Below are 27,246 nucleotides of genomic sequence, written 5' to 3'. Positions count from 1 at the left end.
TCAATTATAATATAATATAATAAAATATAATATAATATAAGACAAAAATAAATGTTTCAGTGCTTTCACCTCGCGGTATTATTATTATTATTATTATTATTATTATTATTATTATTATTATTATTATTATTATTATTATGTAATAACTGTTGCGGAAAAAAAGGTGGAAAATAAAAATAAAACCAACGGTCCAAATCACGTCATCACAAGTGGACGGCAGAGTACGCAATAGTAAACAACGAGTGACGTCACCTCGGCGGGCGACAAAGCTTCTCGTACAAAAAAAAGAAATGCCGCGGTTCGGGTCGGCAGGTTGCTAATGTCTCCGGGGTGTCTTCATGTGGACCGTTGCGGGTTTTTTAAAACACGTTTAAAATTCTGTAAAAACTGAACCTCTTATCTCTTCGGTTGTCAGGTACAGCAGCAACAAAAAACGACATATTGAACCATTAAAATCAATACGAGGACCACTAAGACTGCTTCTTTACACAAGTTAGCAAGTCGTACAGAAAATTAAGCATTTAAATGTAATTTTGCTGAACCAGGGGAGTAAAACATGACAACTCTAACGAGGCAAGATCTCAATTTTGGGCAAGGTAAGGCCATTAAAGGAATATATATACCAGGTCTGGTCAGCTCGGAGTACTGTTAATTTTCCAATAGGTAGTTGTCCTCCTTGCAAAGTCATGGGCATATGGAACCTACATAAACCATGCTGTCACTGTCTGCCTGGGTTTTTACTATGAATTAAAGTGAGCTAAGTAAGCGACACTATATTGCTGAATGTTTGCATTGGGTTTGGCGGGACTTTGTCACATTAGCAAGAACACGAGAGGTTTTATTGTTCGCATGTTTTCCAGTGGTTGCTGACATTCTGTGTGAATTCCTGGAGGTCGCTATTCATCTCATCCTGTATGTCCGTGAGGTTTATCCCTCTGGGATATTTCAGAAGCGAAAGAAGTACAACGTACCTGTGCAGGTACTGTTTTATGTGTTATTACTATTTGTTTGCAGCTGTTAGGTGTGTGCATATTAGCTTATCTAATACAGGACTAATGTTGGTGTGTTTTATTCCAGATGTCATGTCACCCAGAGCTGAATCAGTATATCCAAGATACACTACACTGTATAAAGCCACTCATTGAAAAGGTAAGATATGTCCTGAAAGTGACGGGTCAATGTCACACAAAGTGTCATGTCATTTCTCCTCTTACTGCTCTGATATCCTCCATTCGCCTCTTAGAACGATGCAGAGAAGGTGGTTGTGGTCATCATGGACAAAGAGCATCATCCAGTAGAGAGATTTGTTTTCGAGATTTCCCAGCCACCACTGCTCTCCATCAGGTTGCCCTCCACATTTTAATGTTAACTAAAAATAAGCATCCTTCCGTTGAAATACATTTTTACGGTGACACTGGTCACTGACTATTGTTTGTGTTTTCATAGCTCAGACACGTTGCTGTCACACGTGGAGCAGCTGCTGAGGGCGTTCATCCTGAAGATCAGCGTGTGTGATGCTGTTTTAAATAGTAATCCACCAGGTAATGTCATCGTGGCTCATCGGAAGAGAAGACAATTACATACATGCTTATAACTTTTTATACTCAGCAAAAGTTTTGGAAAGATTTTTAAATGATATCCTTTAAGTCACATGATTCAGCACAAAGTCTTGCCTAAGCAGCTTAAGAGGATTCTCTTCATTACTGGGGTAAATATTTGTGTTCACCTTTGGAAGATAGGAGGTGCATAAATTGATTTACCCATTAGCAAATGATTTACATTCATTTAAGTCTGTGCTCACTTTTCTTCATCGCAAACACCACATACTCCTTTAAAGGCTTACAGACACAAACTAACTCATTCACTTGGCACACATAAACATGAGAACACACCAAATCTACCTCAGGAGAGAAAAAACTGTCAGAACTCTTATTAATGTCAGAAAGCCTTCCAAGAAGACAGAGTAAAGGTCAATTTAGATTGTATATATACCTTATTTTATTTGACTTTGCCCTTTGACTGTACTTGAGATTATTTATTAATTTTTTGATTTTAGATAACATTTTCTTTAAAAAAAATTTACATTTTAACGTGACACGTAAATACAGTCAAAGGTTTAGTTTTTTTGTTTGTTTTTCGACAGGTGTTGTATGCAGTTAACATTTAAAACATTACAATTTCTAAAATGGAAACCAATTGGGGTTTCATTTTGAAATACCTGTAGAGTTTTCTATATTTATTATTGCTAATTAATAAGACAAAAGTATTTCTTATCAGATTAATTGATGGAATAATCAAGCCTTTGTCAGAAATCTATGCCAATTAAACTGGAAGTCCAGAGAAAGGTGACATTATAGTGCACATTACGTGGTATGGGCTCATAGATTTGACTGATTGAACTGTTTTACTTTTCTTTTCTTTGTCACAGGGTGTTCGTTTACAGTACTAGTACATACCAGAGATGCTGCTACTCGCAATATGGAGAAGGTTCAAGTAATCAAGGTGAGGTGTTTAAATGCACTTACACAGAAACACAGAATTGTTATTTACATGTGTTGCTCACATTAATGTGTTTGCCTCTGCAGGATTTTCCATGGATAGTCGCTGATGAGCAAGAAGTCCACATGCAGGAGCCTAGACTCATTCCACTAAAGACTATGACTTCTGATATAGTAAAGGTAAGCAGAAGCATCCCATTCACTGATTCATTTAATGGTGAATTATTGTCAGCCGCATGTCCACATTGTTTGGTTGTTTGCCTTTAACAGATGCAGCTGTATGTGGAAGAGAGAGCCCAGAAAACATAGATGCTTTCTTAGCAGGAACCATGCTGCAGGAGATAATCTGTGACACCAGGGAATCCCAGGCAGAATCTTCAACACAGCCTATCAGTGCTGAATTGATGAGTTGTTGAGGAACACATGGGGAGAGAGTGATGTTCCCTGTGAAATGTATTTTTATGAGGTCCATTAGCTTTAATGGACCGTTAAAGGTTGGACTCGCACACTGGGTTGATAGAAGTCCTTTATCATCAGCGTGGGCCATTTTCTCATTCCACATAAACGCGTGATTATGGTTCTGTTTGTGAAATCCTGGGCCGTTGGTTAAAATGTATATATATATTTTTAATTTATTTCCCGTTATGTGCCAGGAAAGTCTTTCAGCTCTTCATCACACTCCACTGCTAAATATCATCCTATTTGCTGATAGCAGTCAACAAGTCTGATATTGTCATGAATGTGGTCAGTGTAGCTGTGCATCCTTGCTGATACGTAATGTGTTTTGTTGTTTTTTGAATGGAGATTTTTAGGGTAACCGGATGAAAATGTCCTTGTAACTCTATGAAATTCAAAGCATATGGAAATCAGGAAAATAGTGTAATATGTACCATTAACACCAGTCTGTAAACTGAGATGACAGTTGTATTGTTAGTGCAATAATATTACTCTGTTTCTTTGTAGGCAGATTTATTTGCTAAAACTCCCACAGACAGCCTGTCCTTATAACTCCACATGGAGGTCCTCTGTCAGTCTGTCTCACTCTGTTTATTGTACGGTGTCTTAACTCTGTGTAATGTCCTGCCGAGCAGTTTCTTGCATGGTGTCTACAGCAGCATCTGTCAGGAAAGCCTTCCTGGAGTTTCTGTGAAGTTAAAGGATTTCGTTGTGTGCATTTGCAACCAGGGGTAGCATTCTCTTCTATTGTTGGATGGCAAATAGAAAGTTATAATGGAGCATTTGATTTTTTTTTTTCTGTTCACAGAAGTTTGTTTTAATATGTGAAAGTTTATTAAACTCTAAAAAAAAAAAACCCAAAAATGAACTGTAATGTAAATAAAGGTCTTGGTATAAGAATTCAAGGACCCAAACTCATGACAGGAGGAAGAGTAACATCTGAAATCTGAATCTTTTAACAAGTTGAAGTCATACAAACAGGTGGTTAATTCCACCAAGGGGCAAAAAACAAATCAAGTGCTACAGGAGGAAATCTAACAAGAACCAATAATGTGCGAGAAATAAACTAACACAGGGAAAATGGGGAAAACAGTTTGTCTTTGTACAACCGAGCTGTCGGCTTTCAATCTGCCGTTTTGGAAATGATTCACAGGAGGTCTAAATACCACGGAGACCGATTAGCTACATGAAGTGTCTCACAAAGTAGTTCTGGCACAAGAATATGAGTTTTCCTGTCTGACAGCAGATCATTTATGGTCTGCATAACAATAGCTAGAATACCACATTAACACAAGATCTTCAGCCTTGCATGCAACTGAACTGTTTACAGTGCTTTACAGTGTAAATGGTTGGTATTGTTTGCACAATGATTCATAGGCATTAACTTTCCTGTCAGTTTAGCCCTTAATAAACTTAAAGCTTAAACTTAATTTGTATCATTTGCAGGATTTTGTCATATGAAACCAAAAGACACTTCATAGATTTAAAATATTAAAATAATCTGATACCACACAAACACAACAGGCTCTCTAAAGTTCAGTTCATTAAGAAAACACAGGTTGTGTTCTTTTATGATAAACAGAGATAACTTCGATTGAGTTGAGGTTTAAAAATAGATCACTTTTTGGCATAAAAGTAAAAAAGTAGGTTTTTAAACATCAATTTTGTCTTTACTGCTTAGTGATGTACTGGAGTATGTGTGTGGAGTAGATGTGTTAAATACAAATGTATTAAAGGAAGCTGAGATCCAAAACTGTTGAAGCTGCCGTTGTTCAGAACAATTGGGAAGAAATCGAACAAAAGCAGAAGGTCTGGATGAGTTTGAGTGTCACTAAAAGACCAGCAGTAGCAAACATTAAACTTACTCAGTCATCCATTAACTTCCGAGTTGCTGCAGATTCAGGAAAAGGTCCCCCCCCCCCCCCCCCCCCCCCCCCCCCCCCCCACACACACAGTGGCTGACCTTCAAATGACTATAACTATTGCTCACCCTCAGTCTAAACCAAGGTGATCTAAAACTCCTGCAGCCCACAGGAATACCACAGTCAGTAGATCCAAAGGTATCTCCTGCCCAAAGGATTTTATCTCTAGTTGTCAGTTTGGACAAAAAAAAACAGCCTGATGTTTTTGGAGAAGGATATGAATTAATATTTTACACTTCATAGAACATCATATAATGATATAACTCCATTTTCATGTGCTGTAGTATCAGTATGAACCATGAATTTGTATATTTTCTGATCACAATAAATCCGATTCAGTCACAGCTCATTCTGCATATGAAGTTTATGCTTTTTTGGTGTGTTTTAAATCTCTTTTCTCTCCTGACCTCCTGGTTCCCCTACGGGCATCGATGGATGTAGTACCCCGTCACATATCCCAGGATGTAAACTGCCACCAGTGCAGCTACGGCTCCTGCTGCTTTTACTACTATTCCAGTGCTGCCGACACACATGCTGTTGCAGATCCTGTGAGTGGGAAAGAAAGGGGGCAGGTTTATTTGGTACCTGTGGTTTGGTACCTATGGTGGATGTAAGCTTAATTTTAATGGATTAATAACATGACCCCACTCTGCACCTTTAAAACAAAGTTATACCACAGTTCATTCAGAATTTGGAGCGATCCCATTTACAGACACACAAACACTGTCAAAAACATAAGTTCCCTGGAGGAAGTAACTACATATCATTTAAACTATAAAAAATAGGTTGCAGCAAGTTTAATTGAGATGGATACATGGATAAAACTGCATTACAACCTTTCTCCTACACTTGATTTAAACTGTATGGTCAATGTCAAACTCATAAAACCTGGATTCTTTTTATTAAACACATTTAACCTTTGTCAGTTTAACTTAGTCCTCGTGTGGTGTCAAGCCCAGCTGCTATCTTCTAAGTCTCACCTCCTCAGTGAGGACTGTGAAGCCTCTACATTCATGTTGATGTTGTCCTCATTCCAGCGGTCGTACTGCACGCTGCCGGAACCGTTGGAGTCCATGAGGACAGTTTTCCTTCGTCTCAGTGGCTGATCTGCTGGAATCACCGCTCACTCGCTGCTTCAGTGTTGAGCTTCACTGCGCTCTGAAACAGCGAGTTTGGACAGTTGTGTCTTCGTAACAAAATACTAACACTTTTAGGGTATCTTAGAGTCAATCAAATATCCCGGGGCTAAACCATAGCTCATGACTGAAATAATCCAGTTCAAAAAGCAGTGACTGAAGGATTACAAATTCCATTCATATCCTCACAGTCTTACAAAAGTCTTGCTCACCTGTAGGAGTCACAAACACTCACCGGCCTGCTTAGGAATCTCTGCTCTCCGGCACTTGTAAATCAGCGACTGAGACGAAGAGCTGTGCCTCAGCCTGTCATAAGTCCTTTGCTCCTAATCCATCTGTTGTTTTTGACCCTGTTAAATGACTCTTTCTCAGTGATAAAGGCCAGCTCAATGTAGTTTGTTAGTCTCCTGTTTCATCAGAGCCTGTGCAGATAGTGCACTGCTTAGCAAAGATAGTTGATTTTGTAGAGTTTAATGGTTTGGGCTGAACACAACAGCATGCAGGTTTACTTCTTGGCTTCACTGAAAAGGCAAAATGCAGTACTGTAGTACAGTCCGAGTACTGTTTCAGACACAGGGGCCACATAATTCAATGATCCCTGCGACTTACTTTTATTACAGTACATACAAGGTAATACCTCAAAAGAAGCAAGGGGATTTTGTTTTTACTTACCTTGAAGTGTCATATTTTAAGCTGAGAAGTTGAGTTAATGAGAATAATGTGAACAAAGTTGTTAAGTTGATTTAACCAGTCTGGTTAACAAACATTCAAATCATTTGATCCTTGAAATCGGAAGGAAGAAGAATCGTGGTAGAAGACTTCAGCACTGTGGATTGACAATCTGCAAGGATATAATGGATCCTAATAAGACTACAGCTTGCACTAGTGTTGTTTCACTCTGCTTTAGACATTCTGCAGGTAGAGGTAGAGACTCATTCATCATTAACTTGAATGCTGTACACTGCTGCCCACTTATGGACACGCACTGAGCTTGCCTGCAGCCTATTTCTCCTTTCCCTATGTGATACATCTCCCACAAACCTAAAAATAATAAGCAATGTTGTACTTCTTTAGATTTTCTTTCTAAAGACCCAGACTTTCAGATATTTTTAACTGGTCTTAAGCAATAGTTCTCCAGGGTTTCTGACGGTCTTTCAAAGTCTTTCTTTAAATATTGCCTGTGTTTTCACTCGTTTTTTAGTCCAGTCCTTGTAGCTAAACATTTTAAGAGAAATATTTGTTTTTGTTAACACTGACCTTGAAATTTACCAAAAAGGTCAGTGTCAGGTCATTACCAGGCACCAAAAAGACACCTAACTCAAGGGATGAACCTGAGTTGTGTCTACACATAACAGACAACTTAGCAAGGAACAATGTTACATTGTATCTTAGGCCCCCAAAAGGTTGATTCTGTTCATCTGGACGTAACGTTTTCAGCGGGAGAAACGTTTCGTCGCTCATCCAAGTGTCTTCTTCAGTCTCAGCTGACTGCAGGTTTCCCCAGCCTTATAAAAAGAACATTTGCATAATGACTGAAACCAGCCTACTGAATGAACAATGGGCTGTGAGGTCAGTTCCTTGATGGTTAATATGAAAATTGTCATGACCGTTGACCAACAACCACTCAAACCAGCGATCCTCCCTGTCCAGGATGTGTCCATCGTCATCACTGAAAGAGTGTCAACTGGCTTGTAGGTATGAACAGACTGCAGTCGTGGCCTGACGAGTTAGCTCTTCTGTCTTGTGCCATCCGCTTAGCAGCTAAGTGGTGTGAGGGGGGAGTCAGGTAGGCTCTTTATGTGAAAAGGGAAAGACCATCTCTGAATCGAGGAGGGGGCCTAAGGGTACATCTTTCACCATCTTACAATGCTGTGATTGCAGCCATTCCCTAACTCTGTGAATGGTGCTCATGGCCATTGATCAGTGGTTGTTGGTCAATGGTCATGAGAATTTGCATATTAATGATCAAGGAATTGACCTCACAGTCCACTGTTGATTCAGTGGGCTAGTTTTAGTTATTGTGCAAATGTACTGTTGATAAGATTGGGGAAACCTGCAGTCAGCTGAGACTGAAGAAGTCACTTGGATGAGTGCCGAAGCGTTTCTCCCACTGAAAATGCTACGTCCAGATGAACAGAATCAACTTTTTGCGATTTCCTTACCTGGATGATTGAGCATGCATCAAGACATTGTATCTTATGGCACTTGGTTACTACAAGACTGTGACGAAAACATGCAATTTGTTCCAGTTTCTTTCACTGAGTCTAAATATTGAAGATGACACAGCTAAACTGTGGATACAATAGTAATTTTTGCAACGACAAGGTGACTCATGGTGAGTAGCATGTCCTTAAAAAAGACCTGACATAAGACCTGAGGGATGGATCTGGCCCTTCAGCTGATCCATCCACTGTTCACTGAAGCTTCAAAGGAAATGGTGTCAGTGGAAGGGTGGCTGTCAGGAAGCCATTCTTAAGGAATCACTCTCATTATAGAAGGAGGAGGTCAGAAGAGAGGTACAACAAGTGAATGTCAACAGCCATATGTGTAACACTGTGGAGGCTCTGTCATGGTTTAGGGACACCTTTTAGCCAGTCTTGTCAAAACAGATGAAATTATGAACACAGAAACACAGATTTTGATTTTGAGCCACCATACACGACCATTTGGAAAGTGTGTGATTTGGATCATTGCCATAAAGTCATTGCCAAAAACACTGCCAATGCAGTAAAAGCATAACTGAATAAACACACTGAATAACACACAAACAGTGGAACACTGACAGTCATGGATTGGCCCCCAGCATTAATCAAGCAGAGTGGGATCATGTTGACAGAGAACAGAACAAAAGCCAGCCAACATCCAAAGAAGAGCTTTGGATGTCCTTAAACAGGGGTCCCCAATCCCAGTCCACGAGGGCCAGTGTCCCTGCAGGTTTTAGATCTCACCCTGGGTCAACTCACCTGAATCACACGATTAGTTCATTACCAGGCCTCTGGAGAACTTCAGGACATGTCGAGAAGGTAATTTATCCATTCAATCAGCTGTGATGGATCAAGGGCACATCTAAAACCTGCAGGGACACCGGCCCTCGTGGACTGGGATTGGGGACCCTTGTCCTTAAAGAAGCCTGGAAAACTATTCCTGAAAACTACTTAAAGACATGACAAGAAAGCTGCCGAAGAGAGATCAGAAAAAATAACGGTGTTCATACCAAACACCTACTGTCAAGTTTGTACTGTACAAACTGTTATACTGTATTTCTGTTAGGGTCCTGGGTTTTTGACTGAGTGTTTTGAGTTTCCTGTGTTTTTTGTCACTTGAGTCTAGTTTCTTGTGTTCCGTGCTTTGTGTTTCCCTCTGTGTATTATTTATCATCTCTAGCCTTTTGGTTCTTAGAGTTCTCTGCCTTATGGTTTATGTCTCTGTGTTTCTTAGTTGCTCTGTCTCCACCGTGTCTCAGTGTTATACTTCCTGTTTTACTTTGAAGGTCTGCGTCTCATGTGAGTGTATCCTGCTTTGCTTCCTTGTCTCGTCAGTTTTGATTTCTCCCAGCTGTGCTCTTCTTCTGTGTCTCATTCAGCCCTGTGTTGGTGTCCCGTCGTCCCTCATGGCTGTGTTTCTCTGTGTCGGTGTCCCGTCATCCCTCATGGCTGTGTTTCTCTGTGTGGTTTCCCCATGAGTTTAGCTTATTCTTTCCCGGTTTAGTTTTTGTGTTGCATGCATTTTCCTTGCCAGCCAATTAAGCTGTGATTTTGAGTTCATCCCTCGTGTCTGAGAGCCTGCATTTTGGGTCCAACTCCTGCCTGCACACAGCCGACACCTGACGATTTCTTTGTACCTTTGCATTTTTCCAATAACACATGAGGTGACTTAAAACTTTTGCACACTGCTGTATGTTTTGCTTCAAACAACTGTTTCTTGATGAGACAATAAAATAATATTTGTAGAAATGTGACACTTGAACTTGTGCTTGCAGCTATATTTGAGCTCCATCTTCCCCCAACTTTAAATCTACCATTATACACCTCATCCCACACACTTGGTATAACTCAGGGGTAGGCAACTCCAGGCCTCGAGTGCCGGTGTCCTGCAGGTTTTAGATCGCACCCTGGGTTAACACACCTGAATCAAATGATTAGTTCATTACCAGGCCTCTGGAGAACTTCAAGAAATGCTGAGGAGTCATTTAGCCCTTTAAATCAGCTGTGATGGATCATGGACACATCTAAAACCTCCAGGACACCAGCACTCGAGGCCTGGAGTTACCTACCCATAACTCTTTAGGTAATTACTGTTCACACTCTAACTTCTTTTCACATATTATTATAATATTGCTGTTTAATAATATTGCAAGTCTACAACTGTTTCTTGAGTTTAATGCCATCAGAATAATCCCACGCTGTTACGTGCGGATCACCACAGAACTCAGCTAATGCTTGCGACTATATTTCAGAGAGAGTGTAAAGTCTTTCCCATGGTGCAATAACCTCCACTATCTTGCCATGACTCAGGCCTGAGGGCGCCTCTGCTTCACTGACACTCAGTTGAACTTTGGTACAGGACACAGAACAGGCTTCTGGGTGAGCAAAGCACAACGCTGGGGCAACAGAAAAAAAACAGAAGCGCTGAGCTGATACTTCCCAACACTGTAACGCGATCTAAGAACATAAAAGATGAATCTTGAGAGTGCAGATTATTAAAGTAGCTTACTTTTATAGACATTCAAGGTGATTTATTTCCTCCCTTGAGGTAGTACTATGTTATCTTTCATCACATGGCTTCTTCCAACTTCCTACTTCTTACCAGGGTGGCTGACTCTAGATATAAATCCACTGGAAAGTTTACTCCAAGGTGAGTTCCTCATCCTTCAGCACAGCTGCGGGCCATTTATTAAAAGAGTAAATGTCTGAGGTTTGTTATTACTTGTGCTCGAAATTCACGGCTATCTTCTTCCTGCAGGGCTGGTAGGAGCATGTGGGATCTCTGTGCTGTGCTCCCTGTTGAGAGTGCATTTATTCTTGGAGGAGAGGTGAGAGAGGTCGCCTCTTGTGTACAGACTTATGTGGTGTTTTGCTGAAGAATTTCCCATTTTCACTTTTAAAAATAATTGATTTTAAAGGGATTTCATCATCCACACAGTTTATTTTTATGTCTTTGATGTGACTTTTTTTTCTCCTCCCTACAACTTGGAGCTGGAGTACAAAAAATGGTGAAGACACATCAACTCAGAAGACATCCGGTCATCCGATAAGGACAAAACCTGGACTTACTGGGCTGCTTCAGTTTCTCTTTGTAACTGGGATACTGTGTGTAGTGGGCTCCCGTGTGGCCTCACTGGTGGTACTAGAATTCTGTCTTCGAGCTGTCTCTGGATTGGTTACAGCTGGACCAGTAAGAAACCAATTATGTGATAAAAATATATATGAATATGCCTCAGCTGTATAAGGTGATTTTTCTGTGGCTTACTCTGCTGAGTTGGTGTCAGGATGACTCGCGACAGCCATCGCCGTCTGCTTTGATTCATTCATCACTCGTGCTCCTCTTTTTTTCCCAGGAGTCGGGGAAATTTCTGCAGCAGCTGTTAGTTCAAAGCCAGTTCTCTCTGGGTTGCGCCCTAACCTGCAGTTTGCACTTTCTACACGAGGGGGCGGCGCAGCGCTGGCTATGCTTGCTCCTGGCAGCAGCACTCAGCTGGTTTCTGGCTAGGCAGGCCACAAACCTGCTGCACCATGTCATAACTCTGTATAAACTCCACAGCTCACAGGGCTACTGCGGCATTTGCATCAGCCTCCTCACATCGGGCAGCTCCCTGCTGCCCATGCTGTGCAGGACCATCATCATTACCTTCTCTGTGGCTGTGCTGGCTGCTGTTTCAACCATCAACCAACATTTCCTCTCTGCAACAGAAGCCCTTAGGTTTTGGACACCACTTACTATCTGCTATACGCTGTTGGTGGTGTACATGCAGGGTGAGAAACATTTAAAGACATAAGCCCTTACAAAGCGATATGCCAGTAGCATCACTTAGTGGTTCTCAATTCACCTGACTAATCACTACAGCATCTGTGGCTAATCTAAGACATTTTTTTAGTTTGTTTAAATTTAAATCAAATACTTCTCCCTAATTGTCCTCTAATGTCATGGTTCTGTAGAAGAGCAACACCGTCTGCCTAGCAGCCAGGCCGTCGTCAACGCAGTGGTGGTGCGTCTCGGGGGTTTGATGGTCCTGATGCTGACTGTTGGACGCTGGGCAGACGTGTTCCACATCCTAATATGTTTCCTCGGAGAGGCTAGCTGTCTGCTCCCCACCAAGGATCTGCTGGATGCAGCATCCACACAGGTCAGTGAGTCTCCCTGGGAGCGGCACACGGGGCCAAAAGCACTTCGTTCCCACCGAGGCCTCCCAAAACTGGAGCAGAATATCAATATGTTCATTAGATGAGTCTCAAGATGACACTCCAACTTGTATCCCGGATAGAGAAGGTTTAAGACCCCCAAGACAGATTCAGGTCAACGTGATCTCTGACTCAGAATACTGAGTCTACTTTTCCTTTCACTGAGCTGACCTATTTAAAGTTGCGGGGTTTAAACAAAGTATAATGCAAAATAAAACAAATGTAAAAAACCTTGCATTTGAATAGACTTTTAAGGTGAGTTGGGTCTGTTTTGCTATTAAAATGTAGCTAATGTGGTGATTGAGAATCATGCATATCAAGAAATCATGGCTACATCATTCACTAAGCTATATGTCTGGCTGTAGCTTAACAGCAGACATCATGTCTTCAGTCACCCACGTTTCTAGCATCATATTTTGCTGTGTTCACACAGGATGAAGAGGATTATACAGAGTACAGAAGGAGGGAGCGTCAGCAAAAACCACGAGCCTTGAAGAAGGAGCATCAGAGATAGGCACTCTGGGATTTTAAAGCCTGCACGTCTCTTTAATGGCACTATTTAGTGGAAATCATATCAAGGCAACATTGCTTTGTACCTACGATGTAGTATGCATTTTGTATTAAATATTTGACACAACTCATCATGTAAGGAATGTTTACAGTCTTTTCACATTTTCTAAAAGAATTTCATGGTTATCAACAACTATTCAATAGGCAGCCTTTCAACAAGTCCTGGAGTTCATTTTACTTCGTAGGATGCTAAGGATGTGTTCTTAAGCTTGTTTTCTTCCTGCTGGTTAGTCATACTGTTTCAACAGTAATGGTTGTCTGGGTCTGTGTGACCTCTTGGGAAGATTTACCGTTTGAGATCATTTCCAATAGAGCAGATTAAGGTCAAAGTATTATTTTTTTTATTCAGTAGATTTTGCATTTCCCAGCATTTTCAGTTGATAAGCAATACAAAACCCAAACTAAATGGTATTTTTTATATTTCACCAATGCTGAACCCCTTTCTTTTATTCTTGCAGTATGAGGTAGGTATTCAAGAGAAACACAAGTAATAATAAAGCTGCACAAAATAGGAAATTATTCCATTTATTGAAAAAAAAAAAACCGACAGAAAATGTAAATTTAGACTCCCATATCACGTCGTCGTTTTTAACCATTAAAGCAGTCGCTGTTACAGCAGGTAAATGCACTCTCTACAGAGGAGCTAACATTACTAAGTGCAGTACTGACATGACTGCAAACATCCAATAACTGCATACCACACAGCCTGGGCAGTGGGTAAGCTTATTCGTTTATTGTTTTGTTGTTTGTTCACTTATTTCCCCGCGACAGGCCCGCAAACACCATTGTGCTCTGCTAGTGTTCAAAGGCTGTGTGCTTGAAAAGAAAAGGCAAAATGGCTGACGACAACGTTAGTGCTCCAAAGACACACAAAATGGCGTTAGACAAAGAAAAAGCTAGTTTACTTGATTATGCGTCGACCTTAGCTCCATTTTGTTGGACAAACACACTGTTAAACGGCTAGCAAGCCGTATTAATTCACACTGTTGTTGTAATGGCACCAAATTCGCTTTATTAGGCTACACTCAAAGGGGCTTTTTATGAGGAAGTTTGAGATACCGCCCTTCCAGTCTGTGCTACATTGTCTCAATAACAGTAGCCAAGGTTAAAGCCTGACTTCGTGTGACAATTTAACACCCATATCGAATTAAATCCACAATGTGTCGCCGGTGTTATGCCCATTAGATCTGTCTTTATTGAGAGCTGTGGACAGACAGAAACATATTCCATGAGAGGGTTTTTGTTATGTCAGTCCCGTCATCCCGTATCAAAAAAAAATACAGGGGGAAACATTAGCCTGACGGTCCAGTTTCCACGATAATCCACGTCTGAAAATCACTGAAGATGAAATTTAGTTTTTTGGTGTCTAGTCGATCCACCAAAATGAGAAATTGTACTCCCAGAGGTTTATTAGACTTTTAATGGAGTAAAGTTCCACATCAGGACGCTTTCAGTAGACATAGGGAGGACGCTCTGAGCACCCGAGTACGGTGAAAATGCCCATAGAACTGACTGAGCGCCGTTGTTACCTCCTCTGGAGATTTCCAGATTGTTCTGTCTTCATCTGATAGGCACAGTGGACGCATGCGCAAAGCAGTTTCGCGTGTCCCCTGTTACTGCATTTTAACGCAGGCGCACTTCTCCCTTTAAGTATTCTTAATATAGTAACAAAAGCAGAATAATGCCCCGCTGTAGTTGCAGCTTTTTTCAAACCAAACAAGCCAGTGATCATTTTCCACAGGCAAAAAATTACAAATAAAATAAAAAAATAAAACAATTCAGCTCCAAGGCGGATTTAGGCACAACACAGTGTGGAGAAAATAGTTGTTCATCTACCATTTTACTTAAATGTTGACGCCCCTCTTGATTATGTGGACATCATTATTTGGTCTGTTATTTATCAGTCATGGTGGTCATTCAGAGAAAGTGTGCATGTTTTATAATGGGGATAGTCGGTCAAAGAAAAATACACACACACACACATACAGTTTCTATTTTCCCTTACAAGAGGGCTTATCGCCACTGTACTCTTGGACTTTTGGACAGGGGCCTGATTGTTTTGTGTTACTTATTAGCTTAAAGTAGAGCTCAGACCAGGTCAAAGTACTTGACTTAACAGCTCCCTGTGCCTTTTGTAACCCAGTAGTAGAAGCAGTAAAATGTGTCAAAGCATCTTTTTTTTTGTTGCTCTGACAGACTGCAGGTGCAACATGCAGAAGGCATATGTGTCAATTCAAAGTTTAAAGGTTTCAAACACATTCAAACTACCTCAGTGTGGTAAAGTTTCTTACTGTAATCTTAGCCGTGTTGTCCCGAGTTTGCTGGATTGCTTTTCTGGACGATCCGGCTTGGGAATTCTGAATTTTGGGGATTTTATTTATTGTGTCACTGCCTCAGCTTTTCTTTTTCTTTTTTTTACTGATCTAGCAGTACGTTGATCTTTTCCATACAAAAGAACAGTTTCCCACATAAGTTTCATATCTGTCAAAATATGAAACTCATGAAAATCCACCTAAACTTCCTGTAATTTCACTTGACACACTGACAAGCAAACTATTTTCTGTGATACATAAGTTATGAATTATGTGGTTTCCCCTATTTCCCTGCAACAGTGCCTTATATCAGTTTATGTGGAAACATTTTTGTTTTTGTTTTTCACAAAAAGGCCCTCATGTGGTGTTTTGTTCTGTTCCAGATAGCAGTCTACTCTAAAACATCCCACCAGTGTTGGGAAGACATAGCATATTATTCACACTAATTCAAGTTAAGGAGGAAAAAAAATCTCTTAAACTTAACTTCAGGGAGTCAATAAGTTGGTCACAGTTTAACTTGCAGCACATTCTTGTTAGATTATTAGCATGCAGAGTAGCCCACAGCTGTCCTTCAGTTTCCTGTTTCCTGTGTGCAAGTTTCCGCTTCAAGTGTCAAAAACTTCAACACAACCTGTGCTTAGAATGAGAGTGCATCTAGTATCCTGATTCTTATGAATGACTGGACTGCAGCTACTGCTGTTTCTCCTGATTTTGTTGTGCAGACAAACAGAGCAGTGATCTGAAGTCCCAGCAGTTGGATATGGTAAATGAGTGCCAACCAGCTAGGTGACAGGGAGCAACACTGAAGGCTTTGGTAACTTTTTAACATGTGAGCTGATGGCTCACTTTTTCTTTGCCTGTGCTTTGATAACAACTGAACTATTACAACGTTGAAACATAAAAATACCAGACTTGGGCTCACTGTGCTGTGCGCAGGATGATTCACCTTGCCACACTTAACTGCCACTGATGGGATCCTCTTGTGAAGCTGCAGATGTCAAAGCACCACCATTCAACCAGGGGTTTTCTCACGCATGCGCAGGGGTGAAAGACCGTCTCATCGGGGAGGGAAAAAAAGAAGTTCACACACAAAGCCACGCCTGCGCGGTGTGCCTCTCATTACAAGCGAAGTTGCTGCATCTTTTTAGGAAGCTACATGCTTTCTTTCGACACCCAAAGGTCGCATGGTGTCAGGGACGCGCCTAGTCACGGGAACAGACCGGAGCGCGTTCATGAGGGGCAAGATCGCGCTTTAACACTGAAGAGTATCAAACAGCGTGCGGGGATACAGCCTAATGGTTTACATTGGGCCACAACGAGCAGTCAATGATTTGCGCCAAGCATCTTTTTTCTTGTCCGCCGTTTATTTTGCAGAGCTTTTGTATTTTGCACGGGGAGAAACGGACATAGCAAACTCATCTGTATGATCGGGGAGCAGGAGCACACAGTATGGTCCGGGAAACCAGACATTTATGGGTGGGAAATTTACCCGAAAATGTACGAGAGGAGAAAATTATTGAGCACTTCAAGCGGTGAGTAGAAACACAAATGAGCGGCGTGTGTGTATGTGTGTGTGTTTGTGCGCGTTTTGTAATGTTAAGAGCGGTGCACGTCCAGCATCTCTCTCTCTGTTGTGTCACATTTTAGAGAAGTCGGGATGAAGCAGGAGGTTTCCCTGTAGCAAAGTCCCATTTGGCAACTGTGCTGTCAGTCCCCCCCTCTCTCTCTCCATACACACAATCCGAGCAGCAACAACAACACACGGTGCTCCTGCGTTTGAGCTGAGACGAAAAAGCAAAATCTGCTAGCACGCCTCAGCCACCCCAAGCCAAGCAGCCAGCGGACATATGGTTTTGCCATTTTGACACGCTTATTAACTTGTCGAGCTAGGTGATAACTTTACTCACCCCTCTTACGTCTTCCTGGTGCGCATTGCCAGCAGGCTGACTTTTAAGCAGGCTGACTTTTAAGCAGCCTACCTTTCCACCGGGTGACCGTAAAGAAGGGGCTTTTTCTTGTTTATTGTTTTTGTGGTGCACAGTCAGTGTAAACAAAGTTCAGTCTACCCGGAGAGCCCCGTGCTTTTATACGTGCCCGCATCTCCGGCAGACACCATAAAGTCTCTGTGTTTGCTTCTGCTGTCTGACTCGACTCTGAGTTTGTCAGGTCACTGCTTCCAGTCAGACCTGCACACACGCACACAGACACACACACCGCGGTTTATTAGCACGCTGTGCACCCATCTATGAGAGCGTGCCGTTTGCTCCGTTCCTACATCTTAACACGAGTCTGTAGAAGCCGAAAGGTGACGCCGTCACGCCGCCGTCCACGCTGCAACATCGCCGCGGCAAACTGGCTGTGATTGACCGGGCTCGGCTGTGCCGCGGAGCAGATGTGCAGTGCTGTAACGCTGTAGTGTTTACAGAAAATGGTTGTTAAAACGGCGCTGACTCGCACAGCCTGCAGCGTGATCTGATTTCAGGGGAGATCAGACAGCATATCCATGTATACACACGCACACACATGTATATTTGTAATGCAGCCTGCCATAATCGCACTGAGCTCCATTGCTACTTTTGGTTAAGAGCGAGCCGCCGGAGACTGTCTGTGTGCCTTTAGCTCTTTGTTATCTTCCTCGGGCTGAATAATGATTTAAATACGTTTTCTTTCTATTTTTTTTCCTGCGTGTGGCTTTCACGGTTGTCTGCGCGCTCTCGCCTCTCTCCTCTCTCGGCTGTCAAGGAAATAGCAGCCCGCGTCTCCGTTCATATGCTGGTAACCAGACTGCCCCAAAAACACCAGTTTGCCCATATGAGACCTTTTTTATATTGTTGTTGTTTTGGATTTTTAATTATTATCACTGTGTGGGCGTCGCCATACCGGATGAAAGCTGCTAAATGGCAACATTAATCCTTAATAACCACAGTGTAACCGAAAGCCATACTCGTCCCACAGCACCCCCCACCTCCCCCACCCTCATCCAAACCTACAGCTGGATGAAATATAAAAACAGATGATATGCATTTGGTGCTTTGCCCTCTCGCGGTCTTATTATTTGCAGTGGGTTGATGCAGAGACTCGGCTACAAATATGGCTCGTATCTAATACGTGCAGCCTCCGAGAGCAGCAGTAAAGATGAGCTACCTATATACACCGTTTTATTTACATAACCCCCTGTTTGAAGTACAACGTAACGTTATGTTTTTTTTTTGGGGGGGGGGGGGGCTGGCAGCATTTCTTTCTTTTTTGTGCAGTAGGGGGAACGGTGCTGGCGAGCCCTTTTTTTCCTCTCTTTTTTCAGCTCGCTACCTCAGCGCCAGCGTTAACCCAGAGGTAGCGAGGGTATGCAGGTGCATGACAGCCCAATGTGTGATAGAAGTCATTGAAGATGGGGGACGACAGAATGAGTAAGCAGTGTGAACAGCTTTTCTAAAATGGCGTCGGGGGCTGTTCGGTGTTGGGAACTGGCATGCCAATAAATTTTGTGATCACCCTACTGTCTGTCTTGGACAGCAGAAAATCACACTGCTAAAAGACCCATTTTTTTGGTGGTGGTGGTGAGGGGGCTATAGAAGATGATAACAGCTTCTTAACTCTCCAGTGGGAGAAATTTTCTGTAACAGGCTTCTCATCCCAAAATTGAATCCTCAGTTGATCAGGTGCTTTGTCATTTTCAAGACTGAAAAGGGTGTATCCAGCAATTATAACTCCCATTAAACCTTAAAAATAAATATAGGCTATAATATACAATATATATGTATGTGTATATATATATACACACACACACACACACACATATATATGTAAAATCAGTAAATTAATGAGGAATTTCTTAAAGAAACCCCATCGCTGTATAAACTGCTCAAACGTGTGTTTTTCAGTAGCTGTGTCTTCATGGCAGCACCTTTTGCTCGGAAAACGTGCTAATTTTAGAAAATCTATGCATTTATTAACACGCAATGTGGCAGGGTTTCAAGTCCAGTTGCTGGGTTACTGTTGCCGTGTTAGAAAGTACCACAGTAGGGAAAGTAAGAGTAGCAAAATTGCCTCATCTCCCTCGTTGCCACAGACATTTGTGCACATGTACGCACAGTCAATTTCAGGACTGTGCAGAACCCTGCGTGATTTTTAACATTCCTAAAAAGTTATGCAACACATTTGCAGCTGCAAACCTGGTGGTAACCATGCTTTTAATCTATTCTGACTTTAGATATGGACGAGTGGAGAGTGTCAAGGTCCTGCCCAAGCGGGGATCAGAAGGTGGAGTCGCGGCCTTTGTGGATTTTGTGGACATTAAAAGTGCTCAGAAGGCTCACAATGCTGTCAACAAGATGGGGGACAGAGACCTGCGCACTGATTACAATGAACCAGGAACAATTCCTAGTGCGGCGAGGGGGCTGGACGATAGTCTGTCCTTAAGCTCTCGCGGCCGGGATGTATCAGGATTCACAAGGGCGGCAGGGGGGGCCGTGTATGGGCCCCCCACGTCGCTTCACAGCAGAGATGGACGCTATGAACGCAGACTAGACGGGTAAGTGGACAAAGTTTCTCTGAAGGCAGGGGGAACCGTAGTTTCTGGTAAACACCTTACCTCCAACCATCTTTCACCATCTGTTCATTTACCTGTTTGGGGGTTAAAGAGGAGAAAATGAGCTTGTGTTCGACAATGAAATCTAATAGGAATCCCTTCTAAGTTCCTCAGAGCGCAGCCAGCGCTCCTGGATTCCTACTTACAGGTAGACACTTAAGATATTTTTGTTAAAACGAGGGCACGTTTGCAAGTGTATCTGATAGTTGAATGATAGTCAGTAGTTTAAATGGCTGTTGGGGATTATCTTTGTGACCTTTAAGCATCTCTGTGAGGTGGAAATATCATTTGAGGAAAATACGGGGCAAAGATTGGATATCGTAAATTTTCCCAGGATTATTGGCGATTTCTGGAAAGAGAGAGAGAGAGAGAAAGATAGAGAATACAGAGTGGGGGAAAGAGAGAAAAAGAGAGAGTGGTCCAGCAGCCATCCCCGGGATTCCCCTAATCTGGAGTTACGTGCCCTTGTCGGAGGATTAATATCACCCCTTTTTCATCATGTAACCAAACATCCAAGAGCACACATTACATGTATAGAACACCATTGTTTGGATTAGTCTAATTTGGCTTTAAGTTATAATGCCCACCTCACTGAGGTGTGCACTTCTGTCGCGGGCTGGAGTCATGTGGAGGATCTACAGAGGATATTTATTCCCCACTGTTGGATTAACTCTGGCCCAGTACTTAAAGGATATGCGGTCATTCTAAAGGTATGGGTTGCTTTCTTGGTTCTTTTTTTTTCATTTTGTTTGGGATTATGTCTAAAATCAGGGCATTACAAATTGAGTGCTGGGAGACCTCTACTGGTGATCCGACTCAGTAGAATCAACAGAAACAAGTGAGCAAAAGACTTTTATTCCCGCCTTATTTTTGTGGAGATGATTTTTTTTTCTTTTTAAACTTTCCAACAACTGAGACTTGCAGACTCGATGAGCAAAGCGAACATTTGGATCATACAATGCAAAGAGGACTGCTGGAAATTGTGACTGGAAAATTGCTACCATCCATGCTATTGGAGATAACCTACGTCAAATTTCTGGATTACCTCCTTCTTTCCTAAATGTGGAACTATAATTAAACTTTGGATACAATTACACCGTGTCAGCAGCTATGCACCTATGAACAGTGTTTGATATTGACTCTGTCCAGGCTGGGACAGCATGCACTCTCTTCTGCTTGAAAGCGAAAAGGCAGACATAAACATCCAACAGTGTTTTGAACTGTTATGCATGTTGTTCACCGTTGGGATGAGTATGGTGCTACTATGAACAAGAACTTGGATTACTCATGTGACATCTTCCTCATTCCTAACTTTTTGTGGCCATATTTCCTTCCCTCTACAAAAGGAATTTGACTACTTTGTTGCTGTGAACGGTGTTGGCCAAAGTGGAATGTGCAGGACTTAATGCAAAAGACTCAAGACTTAATTTTTCACATCAGCCATTGCTGTTGGGGAATCACTGGTCAACTAAAGGTGGATTCCTGGATATCATGTATTTATTGCATTGGACTGAAATACAACACAGGTTTTGTTTTTTTCACTCCTGTTTGGATGGATATTTAGACTCGGACATTTTCCAGCACACAAAGCATCCTAACATGGATCTCTACAAGGCCAAAGTTGTCCTCATTGTTTTAACTAAACAGACACTACCACTCATTTGTGCTCATGAGGTCCCGTGTGCTGAAGACGAGGATTACGTATTCTGTTGTGAACTAGTTTTCTTCATTTTTTCCCCTTCTCCACTCAACATTTTTGCCCAGTTTTTGCTCACAAAGTTCTATCTCCCAAAATTGTATTTGGAATAATAGGTCAAGTTACCACTCTCTCAAAAGGTTGGTATGTCCTGCCCTGTGCATTTTAGCTGTCCTCTCTAACCCCCTAGTTTGAATCCCTGTCTCTCTCCATTTTCCACACTAACCAAAATAGCTGGTGCATTATTACTGCCTGTGAGTTTGAACCTTACCTGTATTGCTTTCTTTGCTCTGCCTCTGACCTGACCTGACCCCACCTTCAACTCCTTCCCCCAGCCCTCTCTCCTCTTTAGAATCCACAACGCAGCTGATATTTATAATGAATGATCATTGTAAAGATGTTTTTCAATATAAAATATTAATATTTTAACATAAGAAAAACTACAGAATCTTTTAAAATGCTCAAAATTCAAGTATTTGTCACATACCTATGATTAAAGAAATATGCGGTGAAGTGTGGGGGTGGGATTCTCCTAATGGCTAAATGCAGTAAAATAGAAGGAAAAGAAATAAAAAGTGATGTAGATCAAATCAATTTTTCGTGTTTTTCACTAATTCAAGTTTTGTTACAGTCACACTTTAAGATTTTAGTTTGTTTATATATTTATTGCTTAATTAATTTTGCTTTGATTAATTTGATTTAATTATTTGCCTGGGCCCTGAATGTGCACGTAAGCATGTTCGGTCCATGAACCATGATGCTTATATTATCTTGTTTGTCAGAAATCTTTTTAGTTTTCATTTCTGACCAGTTGCTAGTAAATATTAGTTAATATAAAATCAGTTTTACTTAAAAAACCCCAAAACAACATATTTATATATTACAATTCTGCTGATTTAATTTTGGTTCTTATTAAAATGTTGGTAAAGAAAATAAAGAAAATTGTAGTCATTTGTCAGCTCTGGATCATTTTAAATGAATATCTGAATTTTTGTCAGCTTTAAAACAAGAGTCGAAATCCTAAATATCATTTTAAACTCTAGAAACAGTACAGTGGTAAAAATATTTTAAGTAACTGTTTTACAAAAATGACCTACAATCCTTCCTGAAACACATTTAATATTATTTTTATGTAGGATATTCCTTTTGTAATGTTTGTTAGATTTTCTGGCTTTTCTCTGCCATTTATATAGAAGCTTTACAATTTAACAAAAGAGATGTATGTAATGTTTCTATGTAATCGTGCAACTCACTGAGTGGTGAAGTGACTTCCAGTTATTGGATTACCAGAAGAAATATTCCTATTTTGTTGTTTTATTTTCAAAATTTTCTTTTTAATTAAATTAAACATTTAGATATCGCTAAACCTTAGCTCTGTAGTTTGTGTTCTAGCTTGCAAGACAAAGAGATTCTCAACAATTAGATTCAATTTGTTGTTTGTACTGCAAAATGGAGACTTAACAATTAATCTCTTATACTGATTTTAAATGGATGTGCATGAGTGGCTCCCATATGACGGAGCCTCCATACAAGGCAGCGTTTTGTCATGCTGCTGGCATGTCTCCACATAATTATGCTATTCACGTGTCCCAAAACAGGTGCTTAGCATGCTCCGCAGTAGATAATAATCAAACACTGATGGAAATTCTGTCAAGAAAGTCTAACAGAATTATTTTTAAGCTCGATGAATAATGTAAAACCCGATTTGTGTAGAGTGAAATTGAAGAGAAATTGAAAGGTATCTGTTGAGCAGTGAGCCTTGTGCCAGCAAATTAGCATTTTCGAGAGCACGTAGGGGTCAAGGTAATCCGTCATTTTCACAGCCGACATCGTTATAGCATAGATGTTATTCATGAATCCAGCACACAGATGATTAAATCAAATAAGCTGAAAGAGTATTTTCTCCTAACTTGCTCTACTCTTATGTATATGCAACGAAATACAGACGTGGTGTCAGTCTCCTAAACTTAAATTACCCTCAAGATTTTTCAGCAGTGTGAACGCTGCATACAGTCTTTTCTCGAGTCTTACGACCCTTAGTGAAAAGACTTCATGGATGACCTCCTGGTTACTACTTGGTTATGTCAAAGGTTAAACACTGATGAATATTTCCAGGTTTGGCACTTTATGGTGCACAGAAGATTTTAAAATGGGTTATGAATTTAATACAAAGGGTTAGGTTTAAGTGGATGTTTGCCTTAAATATAGCAATAAAGTATGAGCATAAATATTTTGAACACAGGTGTAATGGCCAGATTTGGGAACAAAAACAAAAAAGAAAAACCTAATCTAATCTTCAGCATCATTTACCAAATGACAGTGAGGAGGAAAGATGCTTGTGTCATATGTTTTAAGAGGAATAGCAGAAGCCTTCTGTAACAACAGGTCTAATCCATTTGCCGTCTCAGTGAGATGCAGGCAGCATGTGATTGAGATGCAGGCAGACGATTTCACTACAGTTGTGGATAAAGAAATCCAGATCGTTAGGTCAGCTGTTTGGTTTGACTCACCAGATTTCATTAAACTGACATTTTTTATTTGTGCAAGAATTTCCACTAATTAAATGATCCAAATCAAGTGATAGAAGACTTGCAGTGGAATCACCACTTTAAAGCTGTAGAGCACAAACACTGAAAAACTGTAAATGTAAAACCATTAAACGTGTGATGACACATAAGGAACCAGTTGCAAAGCAAAACTCATTCATGAGCATTTCATAACCCTGACACTGCTTAATTACCTTTAATATGAAGCTTTTTTTTTGACCATGCAGTTCAACTACGGGCAAATAAAAAAGCAAGGAAATGTTTACATAAACACATTTTTAGACAAATAGACAAAAGCATAAAAAAATTCAAAAGATTTGCATTTAGGAAATTTAAAAAGTCAGTCTGTGGAATAAAATGAGATAATGTTTTGGGTTTTTTTTTTTCAAGTCTTGTTAACATTTGTATAGTTTGCACATGAGGCTTTTTTTTTTCTTCCAGACAGTGAGTTGTGCAGTGTGGAGATTGGCAGGAAATGTTAGGGGAGGAGAGAAGAAGGTAGTGCAGGTTCTGGAAAGCACCAGAACTATGGGACCTTTGTCAATGCACAAAATCAACCTGAAGATGTTTCAGTTTTATGATATGGATGTTTGCCAGCACAAGGTTTTTTGTTGTTTTATTCCCCTCTCTCTTTTTTTCAGCCTTATGAACAGACTGTGCACACATACAGCAAATACAGTTACTAGTATTATTTAGTTACTATTACACTAGCTTTATGCAGCTTTGACCAGACATATATTTGATTAGTTATTTGATTAGTTATACCTTTATTACACAGATATAAATATAATGTTTTTGCAGTAAATTAAATAAGACTTCGCAGTTTTTTCCTCTCTAAAGTCTGACTCCATAATCTAACTATTTTTCCATCCTCTGATTTTAACTTGCTAGAAGAATAAACGCCGTGTTTTTTTTATCTACAGAAGCACCTTAATGAAGTTTTGTAACTGTTGTCATATTAAACCACATTCTGCCCTGTGTCGGAACATCATGGCTAATTTGCTGATTATAATTTGATCTGAATTCAAACGGTGGTAATTGCCGCCCTGTCCCGCTCATTATGGCGAGTTTGGTAATACGACTGTTGTAATGACACAGCAGTCGTATTACCAAATTAATTTCTAATTGCTTTATTCAGAAAGCGAGTGTTCGGGTCTGAATAGAATGTCCTTTCAGGGCCGTTTCTAATGTGCGTCTTCATAAAAGATGCTACTGAGGAGATTCAGTTTTCAGTGGAACAAGTTGTGTCAAATTGTGTAACGATATAAACAAAAGGCTCGTCAAAAGTCACCTCGAAAACCTTTATCCAGGCTTGACTAATAAAACGCCTTTAGAAGTGGCTTCTGTTATAGTGTGCAGACCAGTAGGACTTTACAGCCTATAATGACATAATCTGCCACTCCTGTTATTACGGTAGCTCTGATATATAATATAGATTTCTGTTCGGTTATAAACCAGATGCGTGCCTTTTGCTGAAAATGTAGGTGTGCTATGTTGATTTACTGATATATCTAAAAAAGAATGAACATAAAGCTTATATTAACACCTTGGAGTTGACAGAAATGCACGAAAAACAGTCCGATAGCAGCATTCTTGTTCTAGAAAGAGGATTTCTAGTGTAGCTTTGGTCGCAGAAGAATTTGATACAGTTCATCTGAAAGCCATAAATGGTTTGGCCATGAAAACATGTCAGACTTGATGCTCAGTTTCCTCAAGCTGTTACTTTAATCCCCTTGGTATAGTGCTTTCTTTAAGATGGGGGGAAAACTAGCTTGGCCCTTCTCAAAACACTTTGCCCAATCTTTCCATGTGTCTAATTATTGACAAACGCACCAGACACACCTGTTAATTTTTGTTTGTCCACTGTCTGATGCTAGCAGCTATCTTTTTATGCCCAAAGTGTAACTGTAATATAACTTGTTGTTTCTTCATGTTTGTTAGGACCACTGAAAGTCGGGATCGGGGGTACGATCACAGTGCCTATGGACTTCACGAGCGTACTGGTAGCAGTTTTGACCGTCAGCGGCATTATGAAACAGACTATTACCGTGACGCGAGGGAGAGAACTCTAAGCACAGCTGGGAGCGGGTCTGGTACCTCCAGCGGAAGTGGTACAACTGTGCCGTCAGGAGTCGGTGGAACTATAGTTAGTGCCGTTTCTGGGAACACCGGAACAAGTGGATCTTCAGGGGCCACAACGGGAGGAAGCGGAGGGTCTACTTCCAGCGGGGTTGGCTTCTACCGCTCCCACAGCAGGAGCCCTTGTAGATTTGAGACACCCGAGCCTCGCTACGAGTCTCGAGCCCGGGAACCCTTTACTTTGGCCAGTGTGGTTCACAGGGACCTGTATCGGGAGGACAGGGGTCGGCGTGGGGAACGTTCCTACCGCCACAGTCGTAGCCGGTCTCCACATTCGACGCATTCACGAAATCCCTCTCCTCAGAGACTGGTGAGTCAGGCCACTCGTCCTCCACGCTCCCACAGTGGGTCAGGCTCTCGCAGCCGTTCCTCCAGTTCAGACTCAGTCAGCAGTACCAGCAGCAGTACGAGTGGCAGGTGAGTGAAGCTTAATCTTTCTGTCAAGATTTCTACTTATGTGCTGTTGTTTACCTTTGTGCATCCCAGTCGGTGGCCTTCTGGATCCAAACTGGCCTCTGCACTTGGAAATGAACTCATATTTCCGTCATTATCTGTGTTCAATAAAAAAGCGGTTTCCTCAGCTTACGTTTTTATCATCTGTTTGGATGGATGGATTGCGCAATATTTTTCACACCCACACCAAACAAACTCAGACTTGTGCAAGATGTGTGCATTTAACTTCTGTCATTCGTTAGCATAGGCTCTTTATAGAACAGGTGACACCTATTTATGTGGGAGCTGTGTTTACTTTGCCTTTATGTCGCTTTCTTCACTAGCATGTGTATGTGTGGACAGACAGACACAGTGTTGTGGCCAAACCTGTAAAGTTAGGCTCGTTGTTTCTGTTTTAGAGACTGTGTCGTATCTAGAGGCTCCGCCCAGCAGGAGATACAATGGGTGGAAGGTGACAATTGCAGAGAAGTGTCTGCACGATAGAAAAAAAATACATTTCACAGACACAGCATGACGGGGAATATTACTCCAC

General features: G+C 41.2%; 4 protein-coding genes across 8 annotated transcripts in view; 3 read left to right on the top strand and 1 right to left on the bottom strand.

The window, feature by feature from the left end:
• The first annotated feature begins 224 nt into the window (after positions 1-224).
• Positions 225-4,871, top strand: mad2l2 (mitotic arrest deficient 2 like 2). Its single transcript, XM_085145332.1, has 8 exons — positions 225-596; positions 861-979; positions 1,078-1,149; positions 1,244-1,344; positions 1,447-1,541; positions 2,429-2,502; positions 2,586-2,678; positions 2,769-4,871. The coding sequence occupies exons 1-8, from the start codon at positions 557-559 to the stop codon at positions 2,805-2,807; spliced, it is 633 nt and encodes a 210-aa protein (XP_085001458.1). The 5' UTR covers positions 225-556; the 3' UTR covers positions 2,808-4,871.
• A 207-nt stretch (positions 4,872-5,078) lies between these two features.
• Positions 5,079-6,015, bottom strand: smim1 (small integral membrane protein 1). Its single transcript, XM_085145331.1, has 2 exons — positions 5,857-6,015; positions 5,079-5,422 (listed from the first exon to the last, which is right to left on the bottom strand). The coding sequence occupies exons 1-2, from the start codon at positions 5,949-5,951 to the stop codon at positions 5,296-5,298; spliced, it is 222 nt and encodes a 73-aa protein (XP_085001457.1). The 5' UTR covers positions 5,952-6,015; the 3' UTR covers positions 5,079-5,295.
• Positions 6,016-10,049: 4,034 nt separating this feature from the next.
• tmem82 (transmembrane protein 82) lies at positions 10,050-13,564 on the top strand. Of its 4 annotated transcripts, none has more exons than XM_085145330.1 (7): positions 10,050-10,299; positions 10,576-10,866; positions 10,975-11,044; positions 11,208-11,406; positions 11,570-11,984; positions 12,168-12,355; positions 12,844-13,564. In XM_085145330.1, the coding sequence occupies exons 2-7, from the start codon at positions 10,773-10,775 to the stop codon at positions 12,922-12,924; spliced, it is 1,047 nt and encodes a 348-aa protein (XP_085001456.1). In that variant the 5' UTR covers positions 10,050-10,299; positions 10,576-10,772; the 3' UTR covers positions 12,925-13,564. The 4 variants fall into 4 exon arrangements, with proteins under 4 accessions (XP_085001456.1, XP_085001455.1, XP_085001453.1 ...); XM_085145329.1 differs by having other exon boundaries at positions 10,527-10,866; XM_085145327.1 differs by having other exon boundaries at positions 10,473-10,866.
• Positions 13,565-13,571: 7 nt separating this feature from the next.
• Positions 13,572-27,246, top strand: part of spen (spen family transcriptional repressor) — a 28,238-nt gene continuing 14,563 nt past the window's right edge. Inside the window, exons 1-3 of one of the 2 annotated variants that reach the window (XM_085145323.1) lie at positions 13,572-13,697; positions 19,503-19,823; positions 26,064-26,678. In XM_085145323.1, the coding sequence (XP_085001449.1) occupies positions 19,624-19,823; positions 26,064-26,678 (815 nt within the window). In that variant the 5' untranslated portion in view covers positions 13,572-13,697; positions 19,503-19,623. Of the gene's footprint in view, positions 13,698-16,225; positions 16,825-19,502; positions 19,824-26,063; positions 26,679-27,246 lie in introns of those variants that run through there. The other variant, XM_085145322.1, reaches the window with a different exon arrangement.

Source organism: Neolamprologus multifasciatus, chromosome 20 (assembly GCF_963576455.1).
Source record: "Neolamprologus multifasciatus chromosome 20, fNeoMul1.2, whole genome shotgun sequence".
Taxonomy (NCBI): Eukaryota; Metazoa; Chordata; class Actinopteri; order Cichliformes; family Cichlidae; genus Neolamprologus; species Neolamprologus multifasciatus.
This window is presented reverse-complemented; position numbering and strand designations above follow the sequence as displayed.